This window comes from Phalacrocorax aristotelis, chromosome 1, assembly GCF_949628215.1.
Source record: "Phalacrocorax aristotelis chromosome 1, bGulAri2.1, whole genome shotgun sequence".
NCBI classification, from domain to species: domain Eukaryota; kingdom Metazoa; phylum Chordata; class Aves; order Suliformes; family Phalacrocoracidae; genus Phalacrocorax; species Phalacrocorax aristotelis.
In genome coordinates this window covers 164,032,912-164,055,963 of record NC_134276.1, presented here as the reverse complement: position 1 = coordinate 164,055,963, position 23,052 = coordinate 164,032,912, and the positions used below count along the sequence as shown (strand labels likewise).

The 23,052-nt window shown below is 41.2% G+C and overlaps 1 protein-coding gene across 1 annotated transcript in view; it reads right to left on the bottom strand.

The window, feature by feature from the left end:
* Positions 1-21,676, bottom strand: part of GUCY2C (guanylate cyclase 2C) — a 45,863-nt gene extending 24,187 nt beyond the window's left edge. The window contains exons 1-11 of the mRNA XM_075094456.1: positions 21,278-21,676; positions 20,226-20,338; positions 18,927-18,994; positions 15,547-15,762; positions 13,238-13,359; positions 12,271-12,367; positions 9,762-9,876; positions 8,436-8,571; positions 6,134-6,219; positions 5,593-5,704; positions 1,567-1,648 (exon numbers count right to left, since the gene is read on the bottom strand). Of these exons, the coding sequence (XP_074950557.1) occupies positions 1,567-1,648; positions 5,593-5,704; positions 6,134-6,219; positions 8,436-8,571; positions 9,762-9,876; positions 12,271-12,367; positions 13,238-13,359; positions 15,547-15,762; positions 18,927-18,994; positions 20,226-20,338; positions 21,278-21,488 (1,358 nt within the window). The 5' untranslated portion in view covers positions 21,489-21,676. The remainder of the gene's footprint in view (positions 1-1,566; positions 1,649-5,592; positions 5,705-6,133; positions 6,220-8,435; positions 8,572-9,761; positions 9,877-12,270; positions 12,368-13,237; positions 13,360-15,546; positions 15,763-18,926; positions 18,995-20,225; positions 20,339-21,277) is intronic.
* Positions 21,677-23,052: the final 1,376 nt, after the last annotated feature.

Here is a 23,052-nt window from a genome sequence, read left to right as displayed (position 1 = left end):
TGCTGGCAAATGCTCCAGATGGGAGAACCCATGGTATTGACTAATAACAAAAATATTCCCTTTTCCAATGTATTTTAACTCATACATATATAAGAAAAGGGAGATGAGTAATTGTGGTAAGGACTGTTTGTCTCAGTTCGATCTCGTAAGATGTGTTGTATCACCAGGATGCACTGCAATTCAAACTGATATCAGCTAGTGATTAACATATCAAACTGAATTAAAATCTACTAGGTCTAATATTTAGTTATGTGATTTTCAGGACTTCGCCTCTTTCCTTAGCAGTCAGAACTACACAGAGAGATGTGGGATAGTTCAAGTGTCCTAGAAATTTGGGAGCTAAAGAAGGAATAATTAGGCATTTTGTTCATATTCGTAGCTGAGCCTCTCTTCTCCTTTGCTTGTTAGGGAGCTAGCTTTGGTAGCAATTATAGCTGAGAAGTTTGCTATTATTTAAACACTATAAGGTCAAGCTTTATTCTAAAAAAATCCTCAGGAATCTCTTATATATTTGATGCTAGGGAATATTACAGGGATATGAATACAATAATAATCTAATAATCTAAACAGAATCTTTAGGTTTTATACACCTGCAAATATGAACCAATTTTCACCAATTTTCATAGCCATTGCAAACTTTACCTGTCTGTTTATACATTAGTGCTTAGATGTGGCAATGATTAGCTCTTCCATTTCTTGAGGTTAACTGGATGTGTAAGAGTTGTATACCTTCATCTTTGATTTTTCCCTCATGAAAAGCTTTGTTAGCAAGGCAGATTGGTCTACTCAAAATAAAAGAGCCTGGGTAATGTCTGTGTCTAATCAAGTTTTCTTAAGATCTGATTTTCTCACTTTTTCTCAAGTTCTCTGATATATAGCAAAGAGGGATGCTTAGCTACTGAAAACAGATGCACAGGTAAGATTTTTTAAAAAATATTAAATAAAACCATATACTTTGGAAGTGGGGTGGCATGTCTTCCAGCAAAAGGAGATATAATTGATTTCTCTTTCTCCTTTTTCCATCATGATAAAGCTGAGCTGTGTTTTACTTATGAAATTCTAGCTGTTAGAAAAGTCAGTATGCTAGGAGTTGGACTGAGTCAGAAAAAACTGAAAGACACGATGGATCCGTGCAATCAAAACACCAAAACCTCATGGTGTTTTGATTCCTACAATGACTCAAGACAAATACCTCCTTCTAGATAGAACTTTTATGTCACCAAAGGTTAAAGAAACATAAGTGAACCCCAAGTAAGCTAAAGATGGGCAGTAAGTGGAAAAAGTCTGAAGATTGGTCCGAGACATATGTTTCTGTGCATGTATAGGAATCAAAGTTTCTTAGCAGATGGAAGATTCTTGCTGCATCTTCTCCCTTGATTATTAGCCTGACATAACAATACTATGGATGCAAACACTACTTGGCATATATACTGAAGACTTCACACTGAGGGTAACCACCCAGGTATGTAAGGTAAGACAATGAATGGCTCTTCAAGGAGAGATCAAAGGCATTGCCCTAGGAGGAAAACGGTTCAAGGACAAACAGAGGGCCAAATGTGTTGGTACCTTAGAATCAGCAAAGAGATGATGAGAACCAGAATCACAATTCCTGTGAGTGTAAAGACAGCAATGGTCAAGCTGTGTGGGCCTGCAGAAAAAAAAATACAACAACTTGACATAGGACAATAAAAGCAATATTATATTTAAGAAATTTCCCTCACCCACACATGTGCAAGTCACATTAGCTGAGCAGGGATATTCTTTGGTCACATCCAAATTGAGAGACTTTGATAAAGTTCAGCACTGCCTAGAGACACATGCCTGCCTCTTTCACTGCAGAATGAAGCATGACCCAGAAACATGCCCACCTGAGGCATGGGCACTCTGTAAGGACACCCAGGTGGGAGGTAAATTTAACCACACTAAGTCTCGCATCAGCTCAGCAGCAGTTTCCAGATGTTCTCCTCTTTAAAAAAGCTAGGATAGTCTAGGAATAAAGCTGGCTTTTCTTAGTAACCACATTTTTAAAATTGAAACAGCCAAGTTTTTCCTTTCAGTAAGTTCTTAAGAGTGGATGGTGGAGGCAAACCTTGGGTTTGCCTTGCTCTCTGTGGGACAGGGATGTAAATGGGGTAAGCAGTTGACCATTTGAAATCAGAGTCACGGGCAGGCAGGAAACATTGTTTTCCCCCAGCATACCCAGGGCTTAATGCAAAATGGGCTCCTCATTGACTTATTTGGATAAAGCTTTCTCTGAACTGGGGAACACAGGTTTGGTCCTCACAGTTTTTATCATAAAACACAATACTCATAATGACTTTCTGATTCAGGCTTTATAACATACGTCTTTTCCGTTCCTATCCTGCTGGCTACCCACCCAGTGAGAAAGACATGCCTCTTTGACAGTGAATTTTGCACATCTACCCATACCTCTGTCACACAGAGTCTTTAACAATATAATTTGCTTCAGAATGGGATACACCTGAAGACCACAGCTTCCACCCAGAATTTCAGCTGATACAGAGTACAGCCTCTTGTGTTTTTGAAAAGCATTTCTCACAAGAACTTGTTATCCAAGTAGAGGTCAAGATGAAAATCGTGGTAGAGCTTTTAACATACATAGATTTTTCAACATTTCGTAGCTGGGTTCTCCCCTTATTGGCCCAGTTGTTTAAAGTGATTCTGTAGTTGTTGTAGACAGAGCTTTGGAGATTGTGGACTCATTTCTGAATGCGTTTGTAGACACTGTGTTGGGATGACAAGTGGTACTGAGGGGACTCTACTCTTCAGTACGAAATTTGTATGCTATAGAGGGAAATTTATCTGATGCATCAGAAGCTGCCAGATTAGTGTCCTTGGAAGCTGCCAGGTGCCAAACAATTTGAAAATCGGGTTGTTCAGGCATCTGAGGACTTAGACCCAAAATCACAGAGCACATGAGGGTCCTAGTCCTGAGCAGGCAGGCAGAACTGGCAAGACTGGGAACTGATTATTTAAGGTTGTAATCTTGGTTGTCTTAATGTGGAAAAGTGAACTGAAGCCTGTCTTGGGTCAGTTTTTGGAGCTCAGGGATACTAGGAAGAGAAGTTTCAGCCACCAAATTCCTTTGAAGAGCAACAGACCATTAGTGCAGAGCTTTGTCTGGTGACCACATGTCTAGAGTGTACCTACTCTACTGAGCAAGTGTTGCAGGCAAAGAAGGCAGAGGAGAATCCCGTTTCACAGATTGCCATGTTGGTTATGGATAGTAAAAGAGCCAAGCTACTCAGTCTTACTGAGGTTAATGTGTGTACCCAGAAACAGAAATCAAGGCACACAGGAAAATTATAAAGTGTAAAGATAAATAAATAAATAAAAAGCAACAAGACACACACTAGCTACCTCCAGAATCAAACACCAGCTGGGCAGGGATTTTGAATGTACCAGTATAAATATCTGCATCTGACATATAATTCCATTTAGGAACTCTGGATTTTGGACCCAGCTTTCTGGCTTTGATTTTTTGTTCTGTGGATCATGTCTCCCCACCTTCTTCCTGTGTGTTCATCCCAGCATCAGCCTCAGGGCCTCCTAGTAACTTAGTATTAGTCTGATGCTCGCCACTGAAAACTGACAGTACTACCGTTTCCCTCCACCAAGGAAGGACATTAAGTTATGACTATAAAACGACATATACATGAAAATGTGCAAAGCCATTTCCTACGACTTCTCTAAAACTTAAGCTTTGTAGTGGCTTGCAGCTTACAATCAGCAGGTTGAAGTTGCGCATGGAAGCACTGTGGGACTGCAATTTCCCGTTCCTGAGGCTCTGCTGCCACCTGCTGGCTCTCAGTATTACAACATACAAACAGAGAGTGCATCACGAATTAACTGTTTTCAGGTCCTCTGGAACCAGAAACGTTTGTGCATTTAAGTCTCGCCTTATCCATGTTTAGAGTGAGGATTCAGACTTTCTGAATAATGGAAAAATGTGGATTAAGCCCTTTTTCTTAAGGGATGCCAGGAGGAAGGAGGGTAGCAGAACTGGGTCGGCTGGTCTCAGTTACAGCTTAGGAAGGAGCAGAGCTCTGGTTGCTGTGTTTGTTCACCTCCCTGGAGGAAAAACATGTTTCTGGTTGGAAAGTTTTGACTGGCTTTGGCCTACTTAAACTTTGTCTGTAAAAAGTTGCCCTTTAGGGGAATGTGTTTGTTTAGACTCACCCTGAAGGAAGGTTTATTTTTTAAAAAAAAGTGAAAACAAAGTAATCAAGTACGTGTGGGAAGTGGGTTTACTTTGATTTGGTATAGCTTGGCCACAAAGTCAGGCCTCCATTAAGTGCTGTTAGCCTACTAGTTTGTAGACACTGGCTTTCTGCAATTCCCAAACATTTTCCTTTTGCCTGTGTACAGCAGCTTCAAACAAGGATGTATTCAGGGGAATGTTTTAAAGATACAGAGATCCTCTGGCAACACCGTGCAGATGAATGAGAATGGGACTGGAGCAACGCTGAGAAGGCTGGGGCCAAGCAGCAAGCCCTAAGCTGAAGCCATCTGATTTACTTTGCTGAGGAACGAAAGTGTTTGACTCCACCAACCACCTTACTGTGAATGGATTTTTAGTTATCAGAAGGTGTTTGTTCCTCCAGTTATTGTTTGCATTGTAATATTACCTAGTGGAGGTAAGCAGTACAGCAAAATAATGGAGTCCTTTAGCAGAGACCTTTAACAGTGGTATCTTTGGACACTCACTGATGAGAATGACTCAGGTGAAAACTAGCCCACTGTGCACTAAGACTTCCACCCACTGCCACTGCAATATTTTTTATCCTGCATACCATAACCTGAAGAATATACCTTTCCATTGCAAATCACCATGTGGCAGCAGCCTACATGGGGACACAATCCCAGTGTGCTCAGACTGACAAGGCTGTACTCTGCTATGATGAATTACAAGGGCGTTCAACTATTATTATATCCAGGAGTCACCAAAAACTCAAAAGAAAAGGAGGTGGTTATTTCTGGAATTTCAGGTTTAAAGTTTGAGTGGAGACATAGCAATCACCTAGTTTACCATTGTCTTTCTGCAAAGAGCCAGCTCGTCTAAGAGACCCCTCCAGAGAAGCACCCTGAATCTGCAGCGTATTGTGCCCTCTCCCCAGCTCCCTACAACAAGGATAAAGGGGCAAGCAGGAGCCACTGTGCTGCATCAGTGATTCAGAAATGCAAAGTCAGGTAACTCATAACCTTAACTCTGCTGCTTTTTCTGAACAGTCTTTCAAACAATTCACACCACCACCATCTTCTGGTGAAGCTTTTATGTGTGTGGATGACCTCTTCCAAAACATGCCATGGTATTCCCCACAATCACTGGCACAGTAGGGAGTCTGTAAAAGACTTAGTAGTGCCTAAACAGAAATGCAGATTTAGAATTGGGCTGGATGCAGAGAACATGGCGGGCTGGGGCAGGAGAAGGGAAGATGTTGTTATGTCCCCAGCTCCTGGCATCACTGGATGGGGGCAGTGTGAAGGTAACTTGCTGGATTGCAGAGCAGGTGGATCTTAGAACTGTGTGACTTGCCTTCAAGGAATAGGTAGGTTTAATGAGATTCTCACCAGTGCCTGGAGTGTCACTGGGCAGCTTGTGGTTCTTCCAGACAAAATCCGGACTGGTAGTCACCGTGTGTGTTTTGTTCTTGTGAGTGTCGTAATACAGAAGAGTTCTGAACTATGGGTGTAGGAGGGAAGAAATGCAGTCAGCAGCTGTGCTCTCTCTCTTTTGTCCCTTGCTTCAAACTGCCCTTAATAAACATATTGCCCAAACTCAAGGTAATTCTCACTCTGCTACAGTGGTGCATTCCTCAGCTTAGCCATATGTTTGGCTGCCATATTCTTCCTCATCCCTCCCCTCTCTCTGAAAAGAAATGTATCAGTCCCACAAAATGCCAGCTGCACTTCACTTACTGAATCATCAGATGACATCAATCCTGTCAGTCTCCAGCACGCCTCTCATGACCCCCTCCTGGCATACACAGCATGCCTTGGCACGCCACCAATTCTGCTGTAGTTATTTTCATCATTCTTATGCAATAGTACAGGGCATTTTGTGTCTCCTTTCCTATATAACGTCAAATAGTTGCTCCCTGGACATACGTACATGATTTGCAGTCTGTGACGTGTACAGCAGTGTCAAATTGTTATCAATGTCTCCAAATTCATCTAGAGTTACAGGACCCAGTACACCTGCGGACACAAGGAATTAGTCAGAGGGCTTGTGTTCTCAGAAACACAAATATGTGGCAGGAAGGATGGGATAAATAAAAAGATTTCTGATGCTTGGGATACTTTTCATCTTCAGGTACACGCTAAAATATATATCAGCTTAGTGTGGCACTACTTCTCCCTTAATAGCATGCTACATTTACTCTACAAAATCCAATAAAAGGTGTTGAACCGACTGCACTGACAAGGAAAGTCTCCCTTTAGCTATAGAAAAGGTATTTGTCAGGTTTCTTCAGGATACCAGGAATGTCAGAATAACCTCCCTTGAAGGGGCCATTTCAGAAGTGAGAAGGGAAATTGCCTGTTTCCACCTGCAGTTTGAATCTATCAGCAAGAAAGGAAATACAGGGGTATTTTCATTCCCCTTACTCTTTTGAGAGCTAATAACATTATTTTAACCAAGTTCTTTTTCCCTTGAACCTCCTGCCTCTGTATGTCAGCAAATGTACAGATTGAAAAATTGCCTGTGTAGCACATTCCGAGGATTTTAAGGTGGAACTTCCTAAGTCCCTCAGTCTGGCTTGGCTTCCCTCTCATTAAGTCAGTCATTTCAACAAAAGCACAAGCTTAGCCAACACCCACCACTCCTGAAAGTCTCGCCTTCATTTTTTTCCCTTCTTTTTGCTGGAGAGTCTTTTTGACGAGCTTCAGATTGCTATTTTGCTGCTGTTGCTGACGAGTTATTTTATTTTCCCTGAAGTTCATCATCATCATTATTTTAGTTTGGGAATTACCTTCTCCCTTTTCACCTCAAAAACTGATGCTAAGTTTTTCATGGTCCACCTTCTTAATATCAAAATAATTATTGTATGAACTCCCTACTCTATCAGCCTCCAGCACAAGAAAGAATGAAGGTAGTTCAACATCTTTCACTTCTAGGACTTCTTTTTAAAACTAAACCTATAACTAATGTGGGGCATTACACTGAAAGATTTATTTCAGATAAGTAAAGAAGTTTGTGCAACTTACCCTTCAAATTTAGAGTGAAGAGATGAGTTTACTGATATTCAAAAAAGGATGCTGTCTCCAGGAGGAAACTATATTTTGCTAGGTTTGGAATACCACAGTTAAAGCAAAGATAAGTCCAAAACCTGTTAGTCCATATTGGGAAAGACTGGGAAACTTCTACACCTGCGTTTGCTGAAAGCAGGTGGGATGTAAAAACACAAAGCTTTGAGTCATCATTTTGGTACAGATCTCTGATATGAAGTGACAGCTGGGGCTTTGCTCCCAGAGAGGTAATGTCACTTCTTTGTGTAAGTCTTGCCTCTGTCTTTTCCTAATGATCAAATTCTGTGATTTTAAGCCTGTGCCCTACAAAATCCCACTGGTGCTAGACAACCTGCGAGAGGAACAAGAAAGTTGACTAAGAAAAGCCAACCCATTGCCAGATGGCTTATACTCACACTGCAGGCACCCAGGCCTATGATGGCTTCGTAAACTGGAAAAAGGTGGAAACTGCTTCATTAAAGCTTAGCTAAGTGGACTTCAGAGTAATTTTGAACATCCATCATATTTCATATGTGCTGGCCTCAAGTCAAGACTAGACCTTTGGGGGAAAGCTTAGAAATGCCACAGTCATGAATAAACAGCCTGAATGCCAGGTTGCTTCTGGAGGAAGCATGCACTCTGAAACCCACCTACATTCTTCAGTCTTCCAGCTCCTTTCGCATTCTCCAAATAGTCTCCCTATTGAGAGCTGAGCTTTTTGTCAAAAGAATGACACCAGCTTCGGGTCCTTGTCCCTGTCTTCCATCTCTGCTGGCTGGAAAACTTTCTCCATCTTCCCCACCCTTCCTTAGACAGCAATATTCTTTAAATCTGCTTTGTACTTCAGAGCAGCAGGAATGATGCAACAGCCCAGAAAGGAGTCTGGTCCTCAAAACAGTCTGTTGCTAATTGCAATATTTCAAATGATCATCATTTTGACATTCTACCTCTTATGTGTTGCATGCACTGAGGTGATTCTACACAACTGGTGTGTAGTGCTTCTGCTAATATTGAAGATAACATTCTTGGAAAAAAAGTATAGGAAAAGAAAAAAGAGTAGGAATAAAACTCATTGAAGGGCTTGGGCTTGTTTAGTGCAGAAGTGACTTATCCTAAGAGGGCTTAAAAACAAATTTCTTTCCCTTCATCAATTTAGTGAACCTTGTACAGGACTGTACTTTTTCTACCTTCAAAAGTGGTATTTCGGAATTCGTTGATGAAACTAGCAGGTGACACTGGGCGTTGGGAGAAGATAAATTTCTTCAGAATATGTCCAAACAGCAAGACTGCATTAAAATAGCCAACAAAAAAGTCATCTTCCATCTAGAACAGGAGAAAAAGGAAAACAGCAATTTGAGGATTCATTTTTCTGCCTTAAAGCTACAACATCTTTGGTGGTCTCTATTTGGCAAAAACTTCAGCATCGAAGATCAGAATCTGCTGAACACTGTGTGAGTAGATGGGCAATGCCACATCACTGCTCTTGCTTGGAAAAATAAAGGTAAACAAAACATATATTTGGTGTATGAAGACAGGGAGGTGGTGAAAACTTGTGAGAGGCCAGTGTAAAGCCGTGGCATGCTGATCCTGGCACAAAGGATCCAAGAAATCCTACACTGTAGGTTCTGGCCAGGTCTACTCAGTGGGACCCAATGCCCCTGACTTTGGATCCAGTGTGGTGCCAGGAAGTCTGAACTTCCAGATGGCCACAGCTCAGGGGCAAGGACCTGTGCCAGAATTTTCAGCAGCCTGCAATAGAGCTGGCACACAAAAAGTGTTGAGCCCAGGCTGCGGGATCTGGAAGGCCTGTAAATCCAGCCAGAGGCTTCAGGCTGCCTGCTGGAGAGCTGGAGCTCAAAGCCACAAATCCTGGGAGGAACTCTACATGTAGAGTCTATTTCCTGGGCAGATGGCAGGAGTACCAGTTTCACTGAGCAGATACAGGGTTTGCATAGTTTCTGCTTTTCAGGAAATTAAAGAAATACATACTTCCTACAGAAAAAAAAAAGAGTCCCTGTTGTTGAAGTTTAACTGGAAAGCCTCTGGCCAGAAACAGCAATGGTTGCCACTGCTTATACATGCCTGCATACAAAATTCAGTCAACAGTTAGTAGTCTTGAACTTTCCATGCTCACAGCTCAACCACACCTATAGATTTTCCTTCAGTGATGCCTTGCAGCTACATATAAGATTGTCAGTCACTCAGATGTGGAGTCAGAAGGCCGTGTACCTCTAAGTCTCCCTCACACCCCGTGAACATGACACTTGCAGACCAAATTAAAAGCTTGAGTTGAACTTCACAAAGCAGGAATATGAAAGCCTGCATGTTTGCCTTATGATATTATATTTTTCATCATTACAGCAGGACAAAATGTCATCCTGTGATAATGTAAGAAAATGTCAGCATAGAAGCATGATGGGGAATGATTACAGCTGCATTTTTAGTTTTCATTTCCTAGTGCATGAACATGAATTAACTGAATGCAATAATCAGATATAAAATAGTGTGGTTACCAGGGCAGCGTCCTCAGTCTTTATGGTATTCAGGTTGTAACTAGCTGGTGGCAGAGTCAGGACAAGAACATTCTGCATGTAACGGGCTGAGTTGTTGTTCCTGAAGTACGTGTTACTGCAAAGCAAAGCACAAGAACCCCATGAACAATCAGCAACAGCGGCAATGGTAACCATGACAGGATCACTCTCCTCTCACCAGCAGCACTGTTATTTACAGTAGTTCTAAAAATAAAATTTCACCGTGAACAAAACTCTTCATGTTGTTCATTCCCTGATGCCAGCTTCTGTGCTTAACTACATTAATAGATAATATCAAAGCAATCTGACAATCTGAAACTCAAAGGCTGCAGTGAATTATTGTTATTATTGTAACTGGTTTCTGTCCTGTTTATATTTTGAGATCCTTCTTGCAACCCACAGTGCTGCAATCTGTAGTTTCTTCATCTTATTGTGCATGTTGCTGACCTCTTCTGCACTCTTCTGCGTGTACCTCTAGTTTTGATATTTCCTGCTAGATTTGATCACAGCAGGATTTGCTCTAAAAACATTTAATGGGAGGGCATGAAACAATCCGAGAGTGCAGAGAGAAGCTTATTGATTTATTTGTTTAATTCAGTGAGCTAGGAAAATGAGAGGAAACTATGTGAACTTGAAAACTATGCTAAAACAAGCAGAAAATGTTGTAGCTTTCAGATATCTTTGGTTTCATCACCCTGACAGGCCATCTGGAAGTGCTTCACAGACTGGCAACCACTGGATTCACATGTTACAGAGGAATTTAGCAATAGATACCAGTGTCAAGTGGCAGCATCTGTCATTGCTCTAGCTAGATTGAGAAAAAAAATTGTATGAGCCTTCTCTCGTTATTCATATTCAGTCATCATTTTATTTTTTCAGTCAGTACTGTATTAAAAATTTTTAGAGACCACAGACTCCGCTCCATAGCCATTAGATGGGATCCTGACACAAGAGCCCTGTCCCTGCCTTTCCCTGAAACATCTGACTTCTACATTGCCCTTTTCACCCTGAAGAATTTCAAAGTGCTTTTCATTCAGGCTTGGACTGAACTAGCCAGGTGAAAAGGAAACTTCATTAGAGTCCACCAGACTGGATAATCCTGCAGCATCCCACCTACCCTGAGGGAGGCTTAAAAACTGTGTTTGTGTTCTGTCTGCCAGAGGTCTAAGAGCTGAAGAAAATTTAAATCCATCACTTTGTCTGAGGGACTTGACTCCTGGAGAAGCATGGGATCTTGCTTACTGTCTTCTCCTACAGCTTCAGTTTGGATCTAACACATGTGTCTGTGTTTTGTTTCTGTTTTAAGAATAAGAACGTGATTTGAGATATTCAGCAAAACCAGGTAAATAGCAAATATAAGTAAGATGGGCTGAGGCAGCTGGGTATGTCAGAAGGATGCATATCACAGCAGAGAAGCCCCTAATCACCCTCACCTATTGCGAGGCAACAATTATACATGCAATACCAGTAAGTAAAAGCACACACATACTTAGTCTCCATTGTGTATTTGCAAAGAAACAGGAATTGTGGCCAGTTGCCTCAGGAAAAGCAACTGGGGATTCCTAGTGCCTGGATAAAGTGGTGGAAAGCCTGAAGGTCTTACAAGGACTTCTGAACAACATGTATGGTGAACTTGAAGGTGTACAGCCCAGAGAAGATCCTGTTAGATCTTGAACCACAGTCTCCAGTTTGGACCCAAAGGTTAAACGACTGAAGTCATTAATCCAAAGTGCCTTAGCCCTGCCCTGTCAAGGTCAGTGTTAGATGCAAAGGCTGGGAAGTCCCACAGGCCCTGGAAGTTAATGAATTCTTTTGCTACATCAGCAGTGAAATAAACTTTGAGGTACCATTGATAAGGCCAGTTTATATCAGTCCTCATCTATAAAGATTTTATATTTGGTAATATAAAGATTAAATTGAACAACAGAAGAAAACTCTAGGTTGTATACTAAGAAACATCTCTGGAAAGTTAGATTTATGTAGTTATAAAGATGTTGAAGAGGCAGTTATAAAGAGGAAGAGTTAAAGTGGAAGGGACAGTTGGGACAGTTGTACCACTTTTAAATCATTTAAAAATTGAATAAATGGAGCCTAGAAAAATATACTGTAAGATACATTTACATAATTGTTTGGGTCATCAGAGTGTATGAAAAATGTACAATATCTTATATGAACGGCTTCTGGCTTTGGACTCTGTGGTTCTTTCATGGCATCCTGCACTGAGGAGTCCACAGGATGACATTAACACTACCTGCTCTGTCACTGCCTTATTAAAATATTATATGAACTAAAGGGGATGTTGTAGAGGATGTGCAATGAATTAAACACTAAGCAGCTTAGATAAATGGCAAGACGTAAGGAAAGATGGCAATGGAAAACGTTTTGTGAGAGAGCATTTCTGCAACAGAACAGTTCCACTCAGACTGTTTCCATTATCTCTATCTTCCAGCAAACCGCAGAGAAAAGAGGAAAAGCAAAGGTGATACTTTACTTGAAGAGATCTATCAGGATGATAACAATGTCTTTATCCACTTCCTCCGTCCCTAGGTCTGTGCGGACATCGGCTGGAGAGCCACACATGATGATCACTACAGATTGGGCAAAAATGGAGACAAATTGGTGAAGGGTATAGACAAGAAGAGGACATTTGCCTGCTGCCCCCATGCTTGAGTAGCGGGCAGCAGAGCAATGCTGGGCTGAGGAACATTACCTGCACTATGCTGGGACCCAGGTGCAAAGCTACAGCCTCTCTGCACTAAGACCGGGATATTTGAGGGAAAGTGGAGAAAGGTGCCTCAACATCTGCACAATTTTATGTTTGATTGCATCAGAGCACTACCATTATCTCACTCAAAGAAGCTTTTGCAGTTCTGATGCAGTACAGGCTACTGAATGTGAACATTTCTAAGTCAAATGGCATTCAAGTAATACTTTCATTGGCTTACTTATTACTCTTGCACTCACTCAGCCTGCTGATGCCAGGTGCTTAGTCTTAGGAGAAGATGAGGTATTTACTCATCCATTTTTCTAGTTTAGATGGTTCGCTTCCAGAAGAAGTGCCCCTTGATCGCACGAATGAGGCCTATATATGTACCAGGGCTGCAAACACAGGAATGGTAGAGCGCTAAGCATACTTGTAGTATCTAAGGCCCTTCTTAGCAGGAGTTGTGATTCCTCAATTTCTGAATCTTTCATAGAATGGAACTTGTGCCTGGATGGGATAATTCACCCAAAAAGCTCTCTGAACCAGGATATTCCCCCATATTTTAAGGGGATGGAGAGAGGAATCTAGGAACTTTGTGCCATTTTATGTTTGCATTCATGTGAAAAGGTATATCTGTGTTTCTCCACCATTTCTGTGGAAAGACTATCCCTAAAATGTAACTAAGGGGTAAGTCTGATTTCCTGGGAAAAGCAACTTACCTGCAGGGGAGAGTACACCCTCAGCCGCCCCTTACCATTGCTTTTCCGGTTTGGATCTTTCACAGTTTTTTTAAGCTGTTCTGGAGTCCTTAAAATCAACTTGACTTTCAGTGTTTCAGAGAAGTGTGTGATTCCAGCATCTAGCGCATTCGTGTACCTGACACAAGGGAGCACAGATATTGTCAGAAAATTGCTAACTCCTCACATTCTCCTAAATAAGCCAAAATTTAGGCTTATAAGCCAAAAGATAGGCTGTTCACAGCACGCAAGAGTGTTTGTAAGGCAGTATGGAACATTTTTTTTCTGTAGCAATAGAGGAGAGAAAATCAATACAGAGCATGAAAGACTTAGAAGTGTTTGGAAAGTCACCCAAAGGTATTTGATCCTGACTGTGCAAAGGATGGGTTTGGATAATACAATGATGTACTAAGACATTAACAACTAAGAAAATAAATCAGGGATATGGGGAAATTACAGTAAGTGACACTAACTGGGAGGCAGAGCCAGGAAGCTCTGCTGTTTTACGGCACCAGTGGTAATCTTAGAAGACACATGTGAAGGTTCAAAGGAGTAAATGGGAGCTGTAGAAAGAACTGAGATAAAAACCACACATGTACCCTGACTGTAAGAGAAGAATAAATCTCTGTTTTCAAGCTGCTTAACTTTTGATCTAGCAACACAGCTATCCTAGTCCTGTGAACTACTAAATATCTTTTCCTCTGGTTTTTTTCAGAAACAGAATCATTAATCATTAATTTACAGAAACATATGCATAGTTGAGACATAACCTGATTTTTCTATCCCTGTGGGTATTCACTTATTTTTATACAAATATGGGGTAACAATTAGCTCTTACAGTATTTGTGCTTTAGAAAAAATTGGGGTTTTTTAATTTGACAGTCCAAAAACCTTCAAGCTGACAGTTTCTCTTAAAGTGGAATGAGATGCATTTTTACAACTATATTAGGATGAAAAATGGGCAGAGATACAAAATTAATTTAAAAATTTTTGTTAATTCAACAATAAAGAAAAGGAGCTTGAACAATTCTGAAGTCATAAAGAAGGCCCTGAACAGAAGTATTACTAAAGACAAGGTAAGAAACACTTGGGAAAATAACTTACATGCATTGACTTCCCTGAAAGGTATGAGAACTGCAGGATTAAAGGGATTTAGCTAAAGTGTGTGTAGTGCATTGGCAATTATAGCTGCAAACGTGAAGAAAAAGGAATTGTAGTAAGAGATAAGCAAAATGCACTGATGATTCAAAGCAACAGAGAGGTAATCATAACAATTACATCATGTGATCAAGTTGCTATCTATATTAAAAAAGAAGGAGGAAACAATAAAAGTTCCTAAATATCTACAAAACAATGAATTGGAGATCAGTTTTTAGGCCTCTTAATTCAGAAAAAAAAAGTAAAATCTGTATACAAAATATTCTGTAAGTACATGCTTACATTATTCTGAAGCCAATACAGTAATAAATTCTGCAAGTTCCTCAGGTTATGAACTGGAAGGGTAAATAATCATTATTTCCATGAATTCTTGGCACCCTTTGAGCTTAATTTATAAAATTAGTAGGAGAAACAATTTTTTTTTAATTAATCAGCATGTTATGTCCCAAATTTGGAAAAAAAATCAAAGGAGCATAGAAACACTCACATGAGCTTAAAATTAAATGAGTCAATAACTGAAGAATAATGATAAATATCAGTATATTAAAGAGTCTATTTGACCAAAAACAGCCTTCGATTTTAGGCAGGGAGAAAACCCAGCATTCTTGAGAATCAAGCACAGGCTCATGTTTCAGGTCACAAAGTGAAAACTCTCTCCTTTGCTCCAAACTGGTGAGAGCATAGCTTAAACTCTGAAATCATTGGGCGTCATTTTGTTCAAAGAAGGATACAGTTTGAACTTGGGAAATGTTTTGGAGTAACAGTAGTACCCACAGATTGAAGCCATTAATGTGGAGAAGCATTACAAGAGCTTGGTAAGATCCCTGACCTAAAAAGGCATCTGTGGACACCCTGATGGAGGAGCCTTTCATGTCACACTATTTACACCAAGGATGCAGTAAACAGGTATTTCCAGCAGGGACAACATGGCGGCTATGCTGTCCACAGGAAAAGCCAAGGCTTGAGAATACTTAGAAGTAGACCAAGTGAACCATTCAGATATGCAGTACAGCTAAAGGGTATAATTGATCTTTTCCTTCTCTCATTTCTCGATAGTTTTAAGGCACATCCCAAAATGTAGGACTCAAAGGGCAGCCTGCAAGAACTACGTCCGAGGATGGAGATGGAGTTTATCAACAGCTGGGTCAGAGGTGGATCCAGATCTTACCAGAGGCAGGCCTCCGAGTTTTCATTCCTCTTGTAAAGGTAGACAGATTCCCAGGGTGTGGTTTTGAATGGCAGCTGAGATTCTTTCCAAAAATAGTAGAAGAATTCATTCACTTTCCTGGCTGGGGTCAGAAGGCGGGTTAGGTTTACTTTGTAGTCACAGGACAGTCCAAAACTCCCTACAGAGATCAGAGGCAGGCTCAGTATTGTTTCAACTCTGAAGAGAGAGACAAGAGGACAAGTCTGAATGGATTGCTGTTGCACCAAGGCAGCTACAACAAGACTTCCATCCTCGGCTCCCTCTCCTTTTGTGCCCTGTATTAGTTTAACAGCAATTTGAACCTGAAACAGAGGGTCCTCAAGAACACAACCATATTTCAAGTCAGTACTGACACTGAAAAGCCCTGTTGAACCAGCCCACACAACTTCTTTCACTGCCCCCATTTCCCTGCGCCATTTTGGGTACCATGCACTGTTTCAGCCCAAGGGCTGTGACAGGAGTCAAAAGGCTCAAGGACCCATCTGATTCTGTTCCCCGGCTGCCATTAACATGGGATAGATTTGATCTCTTCACTGGGGCAGTGATGGAGGGTGACAGCTTTTTGCCATCAAAAAAGCTTTACCTCTACAATTCAAAGGCAAAGTCTTTTAATTTCACTATGGCATATTTTAGGAGCTGAACAACAGCAGCAGTCAGGGAGGAAGACTAAGGCAACCCTCTGCTGGCAGGGAATTTGTAAAACAAAGATTTTTTTTATCCACAGAGACAATAAGTTTTTAAGGGTGAAAGTATTTTCCTAGATGCTGCAATCTTAACAGATTAGACTCAAAATATTTTAGATATTGTATTTACCATACAATACATGCAGTGGTTTTTATGACATGGAATTTTGCCTACAAAAAAACATGGCCATTAGAGTTGTTGGCATTATTGTGACAAAACTCTATTTTCCAGATAAAGCTCACTTACCAAATTACAGGGTTTATACTTGTTGCAACAGAAACAGATGACGTAATAATAATGCCAGGGACAGTATTTCACTAATGAAACAGGCAGTTTCCTGTCTGACTTTAGAATAGAATAGAATAGAATAGAATAGAATAGAATAGAATAGAATAGAATTGAATTGAATTGAATTGAATTGAATTGAATTGAATTGAATTGAATTGAATTGAATAATTTCAGTTGGAAGGGACCCACAACAATCATCTACTCCAGCTGCCTGACCCATTCAGGCTGACCAAAAGCTAAAGCATGTTATTAAGGGCATTGTCCAAATGTCTGTTAAACAGTGACAGACTTTGGGCATCGAAAACCACTCTAGGAAGCCTGTTCCAGTGTCGAACCACCCTCTCGGTAAAAAAATGCTTCCTAATGTCCAGACTAAATCTCACCTGGCACAGCTTTGAACCGTTCCCACATGTCCTGTCACTGGATACCAGAAAGAGATGAGAACCTCCGTCTCAACTTCCCCTCCTCAGGAAGCTCTAGAGAGCAATGAGGGGACCCCTCAGACTCCTTTTCTATAAACTAGGCATGCCCAAAGTCCTCGGCCACTCCTCACAAGACATGCCTTCCAGCCCCTTCACCAGCTTTGTTGCCCTGCTCTGGATGCATTCAAGGATCCAGAACTGCACACAGTACTCGAGGTGAGGCTACACCAACCCTGAATGTAGAAGGATAATCACCTCTTTTGACTGGCTGGTTATGCTGTGTTTGATGGACCCCAGGGTGTGGTTTGCCCCCTTGGCTGCCAGGGCACACTGCTGACTCTTACTGAGCCTGCTGTTGACCAGCACCCCCACATCCCTTTCTGCAGGGCTGCTTTTCAGTCACTCTTCTCCCAGTTTATACCTGTGCCTGGCATTACTCCATCCTAGGTGCAGAATCTGGCATTTGGATTTGTTAAATTTCATCCAATTAATCATTGCCCAATGTTCTCCTGAATTAGAGATGGTGAAGAAGTTGGAGGCAGACAGTGAGGCTAATCCCAAACCACACTTGTTACTTCCACCGTTCTGTTGCAACATCCCAGCAGCCGCTGTGCTCTTGCAGTTAACACTCAGTGTCACTTAATGTCCATTTGACAAGCCATAGATGAAACCTGGAGAGTGGCAGCAAAGCACAGGCAGCAGCCAGGCTGCTGCAGGCCCTGTGCAATCCCTCCCTGCTGCCCATGGCACCCTCCCCACAGCACCTTCCCCACACTTAAAGTGCTGTAAAGTAAGGTACTTGTTCTGATTCACAAAGCTATTGCACCATGGGCAAAAGCCAGCTGCCTGTTTGTTAGTGTTCTTCATTGCTGTGCATAAACTTCCGCTATTCATATTTTTTACTGGTTTAACAGTGTCAGAGTCCGAGAAAAAGACTTTGGCATCATTCTGGGCAGCTCCATATCCAGCAGATAGAAAAGCAAACATAAAGTTAGGAGGCACAATGAATAAAATGGGGTATGTTGCAAAATATTTACCTTGGTCCTAAAGATATGTAAGACTTATTCTTTTGATTCTTCTGTAAATCAATCACATGCACTCGCTAGTAACATTGTATTCACTTCTGGTCATCCCACTCAAAGAAAAGTATAGAGCTAAAAGCAGATAAAGCTTGAGGTAAAAGTGTCTCAATCTTCCCAGTATCTCTCAGTGAAACCAAAAGGCTATGAAGGTTTAAAAAGAGAAATGATTCACATGGACAACAATATGGATTTGTATGTAATGGCTGATGGGGGGCGTTAACTGATTTATGCTAGAAGTCTGCAGATTCAGCTTACACTTTTCCTAATATCTGAGAATGAATATAATGTGTAATATACTATAGAATAGAATTATACAGGTTCATGTATAATACAATAGTAGAGACATTCATTCTCCAGGAATAATTCCTCAGGCAGAAGAGTTAGGATTAAACTGGCTGCTCCCTGTCTAAACACTCTTTACTGAAGGCGGTTGGGGTTTTTGGGTCTTCTCTTGATACATGTAGCTGAGGCCCCTCTCAGTGACTGAACACCCACCCACAAGGACCCCTGTTGCTGCAGTAATGCAATGTCTACATGCCTCAAGCTAACATCTCTTTCCTGCTGCAGCTGCTGAAGGGTTAAACCTTTTGAGCCCTTAATCAATCAGTCAACTTACTGTCAACAATTAGAAGTTTCCCTGCTAGCAGTGGGATTTCATCAAAAGGCTTTGAAAGGGCATTTTCTTCTCCCTACCAAACAGAGTGGCTATGCATAAGAGTCTTACTGCCTTAAGGACTGCAGACCTTGAGGAGTCTCATGTATCCTAAACCCCAATGTCTCTGCTAGCTTGTTGTACACAAAACAACTTTGTTCAGCAGTTGATATCTTTAACATTACAATGTCAGAGGGAAGAAATGGTACTTACGAGACCATCTGGTAGGTGGCATAAGTGCATGCAGGCCCTATGACAACACAGCCAAGTGTGCCATTATTCTGCAAGAGATCAGAAAGGGTCAGTAGTGGGGACAGTGCAGAGGACTGGCAGAGAGAGGAGGATGGGAGAATGAAGAAAACTTTAGGATTTGAGAAGGAGTCACAAAATTTACCCAGCAAAAGCAAGAACAGAGTAGCAAAGGAGCTACAGAAAGATTAAAAGAACAAACCTAGAGTGAAGGAGGAAGGAATAACAGAAAGCTAAGAAAAGGCAGAGGACAGAATAGTGCCTGTGCATATGACCTTCATTAAGAGACAGACAGCAAATTAGGATTTAAATGTTGCAAGTGTTACAATTGCACATATGAATTTACACACCCCAACAGTGCTTACATTTGCAGGACACAGAGGGGTTGGAATTACAAGATACTGTGTATAAGAAAAATTATTAGATATGTGCATATGAAACCTGTATGAAAAAGAAATCCTTCCATGACCACCAAACGAGGCCTGACAACTAGCTTTGTGTGTTGTGAGGGGCTTTTTCTTAACAAAGACTATAGCATGTGCTCATACATTGGTAGATTTGAGAATTCACATTGGATTGACAAAGCTTGACAGTTATTAGACGAGAAAATCCACTGAAACACAGCTTCTGTAAGGCATCAATTCTATCTGAAACTTTTCCCCATATTAGGGTATTCACGTAGTTTCTCCCACATTACTTCTGTGATTTCTAGTATAAAGTGAGCACTTCATCTTTGCCCTCCGGGCATAGCCGCATTTGCATTTCTTTGGTACCAGCGCCAGCCTAATAATCTCTGCCACAGCTCTCTGTATTTGTGTAAACCAATGGTGAACCAGAATACGGTCTGATCCAGTTGGAAATAGACCTTTTTTGCATCGCTTGGGCCATTTGACTGTTTGGGTCTTGGGTTGCATTTTTTTTTTTAGTTGGTTGTTCTGGGTTTTTTTTTAATGGATAGCTGTGGCTCTGTGGCCACACAAAGAGAACAACTTTAGCATAGGAAAAGGAGCCTGAAGCAGAAGGCTGCTTTAGCCTGCTCCGCCACCAAATGTCTAATGACAACCTCCAGGAAGCATTCATAGAATCTCTCTCCAGTATTTGACTGCTTGTATTCACAAAACCTACAGGTCTGAAAACTTCTGTTTGAAAACTTCACTTCCCTATTAAATTTATTTGGAACTGAACAACAGGATCAAAAGTTAATAAGGAAAGACAGAGACACACACGCACAGAAAGTCTTGTCTTCTTAAGCCTGCTACTCACATAAATTTCCCTGATGAGCTGCACACCTTCACAGGTGCTGGTACGACAGCCTTGTGAGACATAGAGTGATGATGTGAAGTTGTGGAAGAGGGCATTGACTGTAACATTTATTCCTGTAATGCAAATGTAAAAGTAAACAGCATCATGAGCTGCAGATAACTGCTAATACATTGTATCCCTCTTCTTCTGACACAGGTCTCAGCAGTCTTATGTTAGGGTGTCTCCCATCAAAAAGTTGCTAGAAACTCCACCTACCACCTAACCCCCACTACTTGGGATGAGACTTGAGATGTGAAATTTGCTCCAGTGTGGACTGCCGACTTCTTCAGCTGAGTGTTAGTACTTTCAATACAAAGTACTTTTAGTGTTGACCATTATTAGAGACATTTTTAAGGCTTTGTAGGAAGTAACCGAGAGACCACTTTCCGATAAAATTGGACAAAATCTCTTCAACTAGAGGGCAGAAAGAGAACAGGTATAATTTCTTTGGAAAGTCTTTTTCCCATTTTATTCTAGAGAGTGACAGTAGTTTGGTCATATTGAAAGGAAAGGTAAGATATCTAATAAAAGCATAATCTGCAGAGACTCTAAATGACGGAAAAACATATAGACTGCATATTCTTCACACTTCAAGTCATAATGCAATCAGCAAATGGAGTGAAGAGGAAAATTATTTTCAGAAAGTAAAGGATAATCCAGCCAGGACAGGAAGCGAGGGCATCCCAGTTACTGCACTACATGGATCACTGGTCTTGTCTGACCCAGTTCAGAGATTCCCATGTCCCCAATCCCAGCTGAACATCTCCAGAAAAGCATGTAGGGAGAGTCTGCCCAAACACCATGAAAGCAAATATGGTTCTGCCCATCGGTAGAGCACTTCTGTTTTTACAGAGGGAGGTCATTTTTTCTGTAAGATCTACATAAGCTGAACGGACAGGCAAGAAGCCTGTCAGAGGGGCAGTTTGCTGAAGATCAGATAGGTAGAAACCTGTGGCACAAAATCTGACAAGAAACCACAGCAGGAGAGGGATAACCAACACCCATTACCTTACCTGTCCTCTGGAATTCTTCTTGTACCATTTTCAAGGCTTGCTCCACAGCTAATTGCAAATTTCCATTAGTTGATGGGAAGTCAAAGTAATTCATGAGCATCACATTGATCACATAATTTTTTTCGCTACACTCATTTGAACCAACTGGCTGCAGCAGCTGAAGAGAGAAAAACAAAGGCCAAAGGGCCAGACCCAACACCCGTTGCTTCATTATTGCTCAGTTTAGACCCATTTTTTGTGCTCTCTTTTTTCTTTTTCTCTTCCAACCCTCTTTCTTTCAGATGCTCTACATTGGTTTTGTTCCTGGATAGGAAAAAAAGAGTTCTCCACACTGTAGATTCAAAGATAGGCTGTACAATCCTTCACTCAGGCACTTCCCTATCCCCCTCCCTGCCTTCACTTCTGACCACTCCTCCAATGTACTAGGTGGCACTTCTGTTTGTGAAAAACTAGCAACAGCAAAGCTCAAGAAAGGAGAAAGGCTAAAGGTTGCTGTGAATGTTTGCTCATGGAAAGGCTGAGGCTATAAAACTGAAGCATTACCTGAAACCTTGCCTGATAAGGGCACTAACTCTTCATCAGAGGGATGAGCTGAGAGAACAAAGGGCAGTGGTCAAATGGACTATAAAGATTACTCTTTCAAATGGAAATAAAATACGAGGTCTGTTAAAGCCTAGAGCAAAATAGGTGGTTACTTCATGTCTGCATTGCCCTACATCTCTGGTTACATTGTCACACCATCTCTACTGGCTGGGTTCATAAATCAAGGTTATATTTTCTTCTGTGGTAAGTTACCAATCTCATTCCTTTAGCTTTTACCATGGAACACTTTTTGTATTGGGAAAAATGTCTGACTTACACTCTTCCAGACCAAAGCCTTCATTTCTACTTACAGAGTAGACTCAGCACAAAGCCTGTCCAAACCTCATAGTTACCCAGCATTGTGCACCAAAGTGCTCCAGGTCTGCCCCAGACACATTTTTCCCAGGCAGCGCAGGTCTCATTGCCCATTCCCACCTTGTCAGATGGCTTCTCAAATGGGAGAGCAACATAATCATACTTTATGTGATGTGACCTCTTGCAGGAGGCAAGGATTAACAAAGCTGAAGGCCACATCTCAGACCCCAGCTGTTCCCAGCTAGGGGTCTTGGGCTTTCCTGAGTATTTTTCCTGAGAGTGGTCTCAGAGAAGGTAGGTAGAAAGAAGAGAAGACAAAAAAAAAACCAACAACCCAGCAGCCTTATGAATCAGTCTAGAACCAAAGGAGAACTACAAGATAAAAGTAATCAACAGCCAAATTTAGATAAAGTAATGAGTGTGATTGGTCTGAATTTGGGGCATTTGTGCACACCTATAGCAGCTTCTGGTTTTTTATCAAAACCTGGACTGAGGCTGTCAGATAATAAATCAGTTTACTTTTATTACCTTCCTGAAATAATTTTAAGACAAACAAGGAAAATAATCAGCAACAGTGTAAGTAACAGTACTCTTGGTATAAAACAGAACTGTAATTCCATGGTTTCTTTCAAAGCCTGTATTTAAAACATGTTGAATACACTTTAAATATATTTGCACAGACTTTTTACATTATCCTATTCTGATACCAAATGATTATTGCTTGAATCTTTCTTATACCCAACACCAGAGGAGACCATGAGCCAGAACTTGAAAACCTCAGCATACCTAATCTAGCATTTATAATTAGTAATACAGTAATTCTAAATCAGCAGTCTGTCATGTAAACATCTGGACTAGTATGACTGGCTAGAGCCACA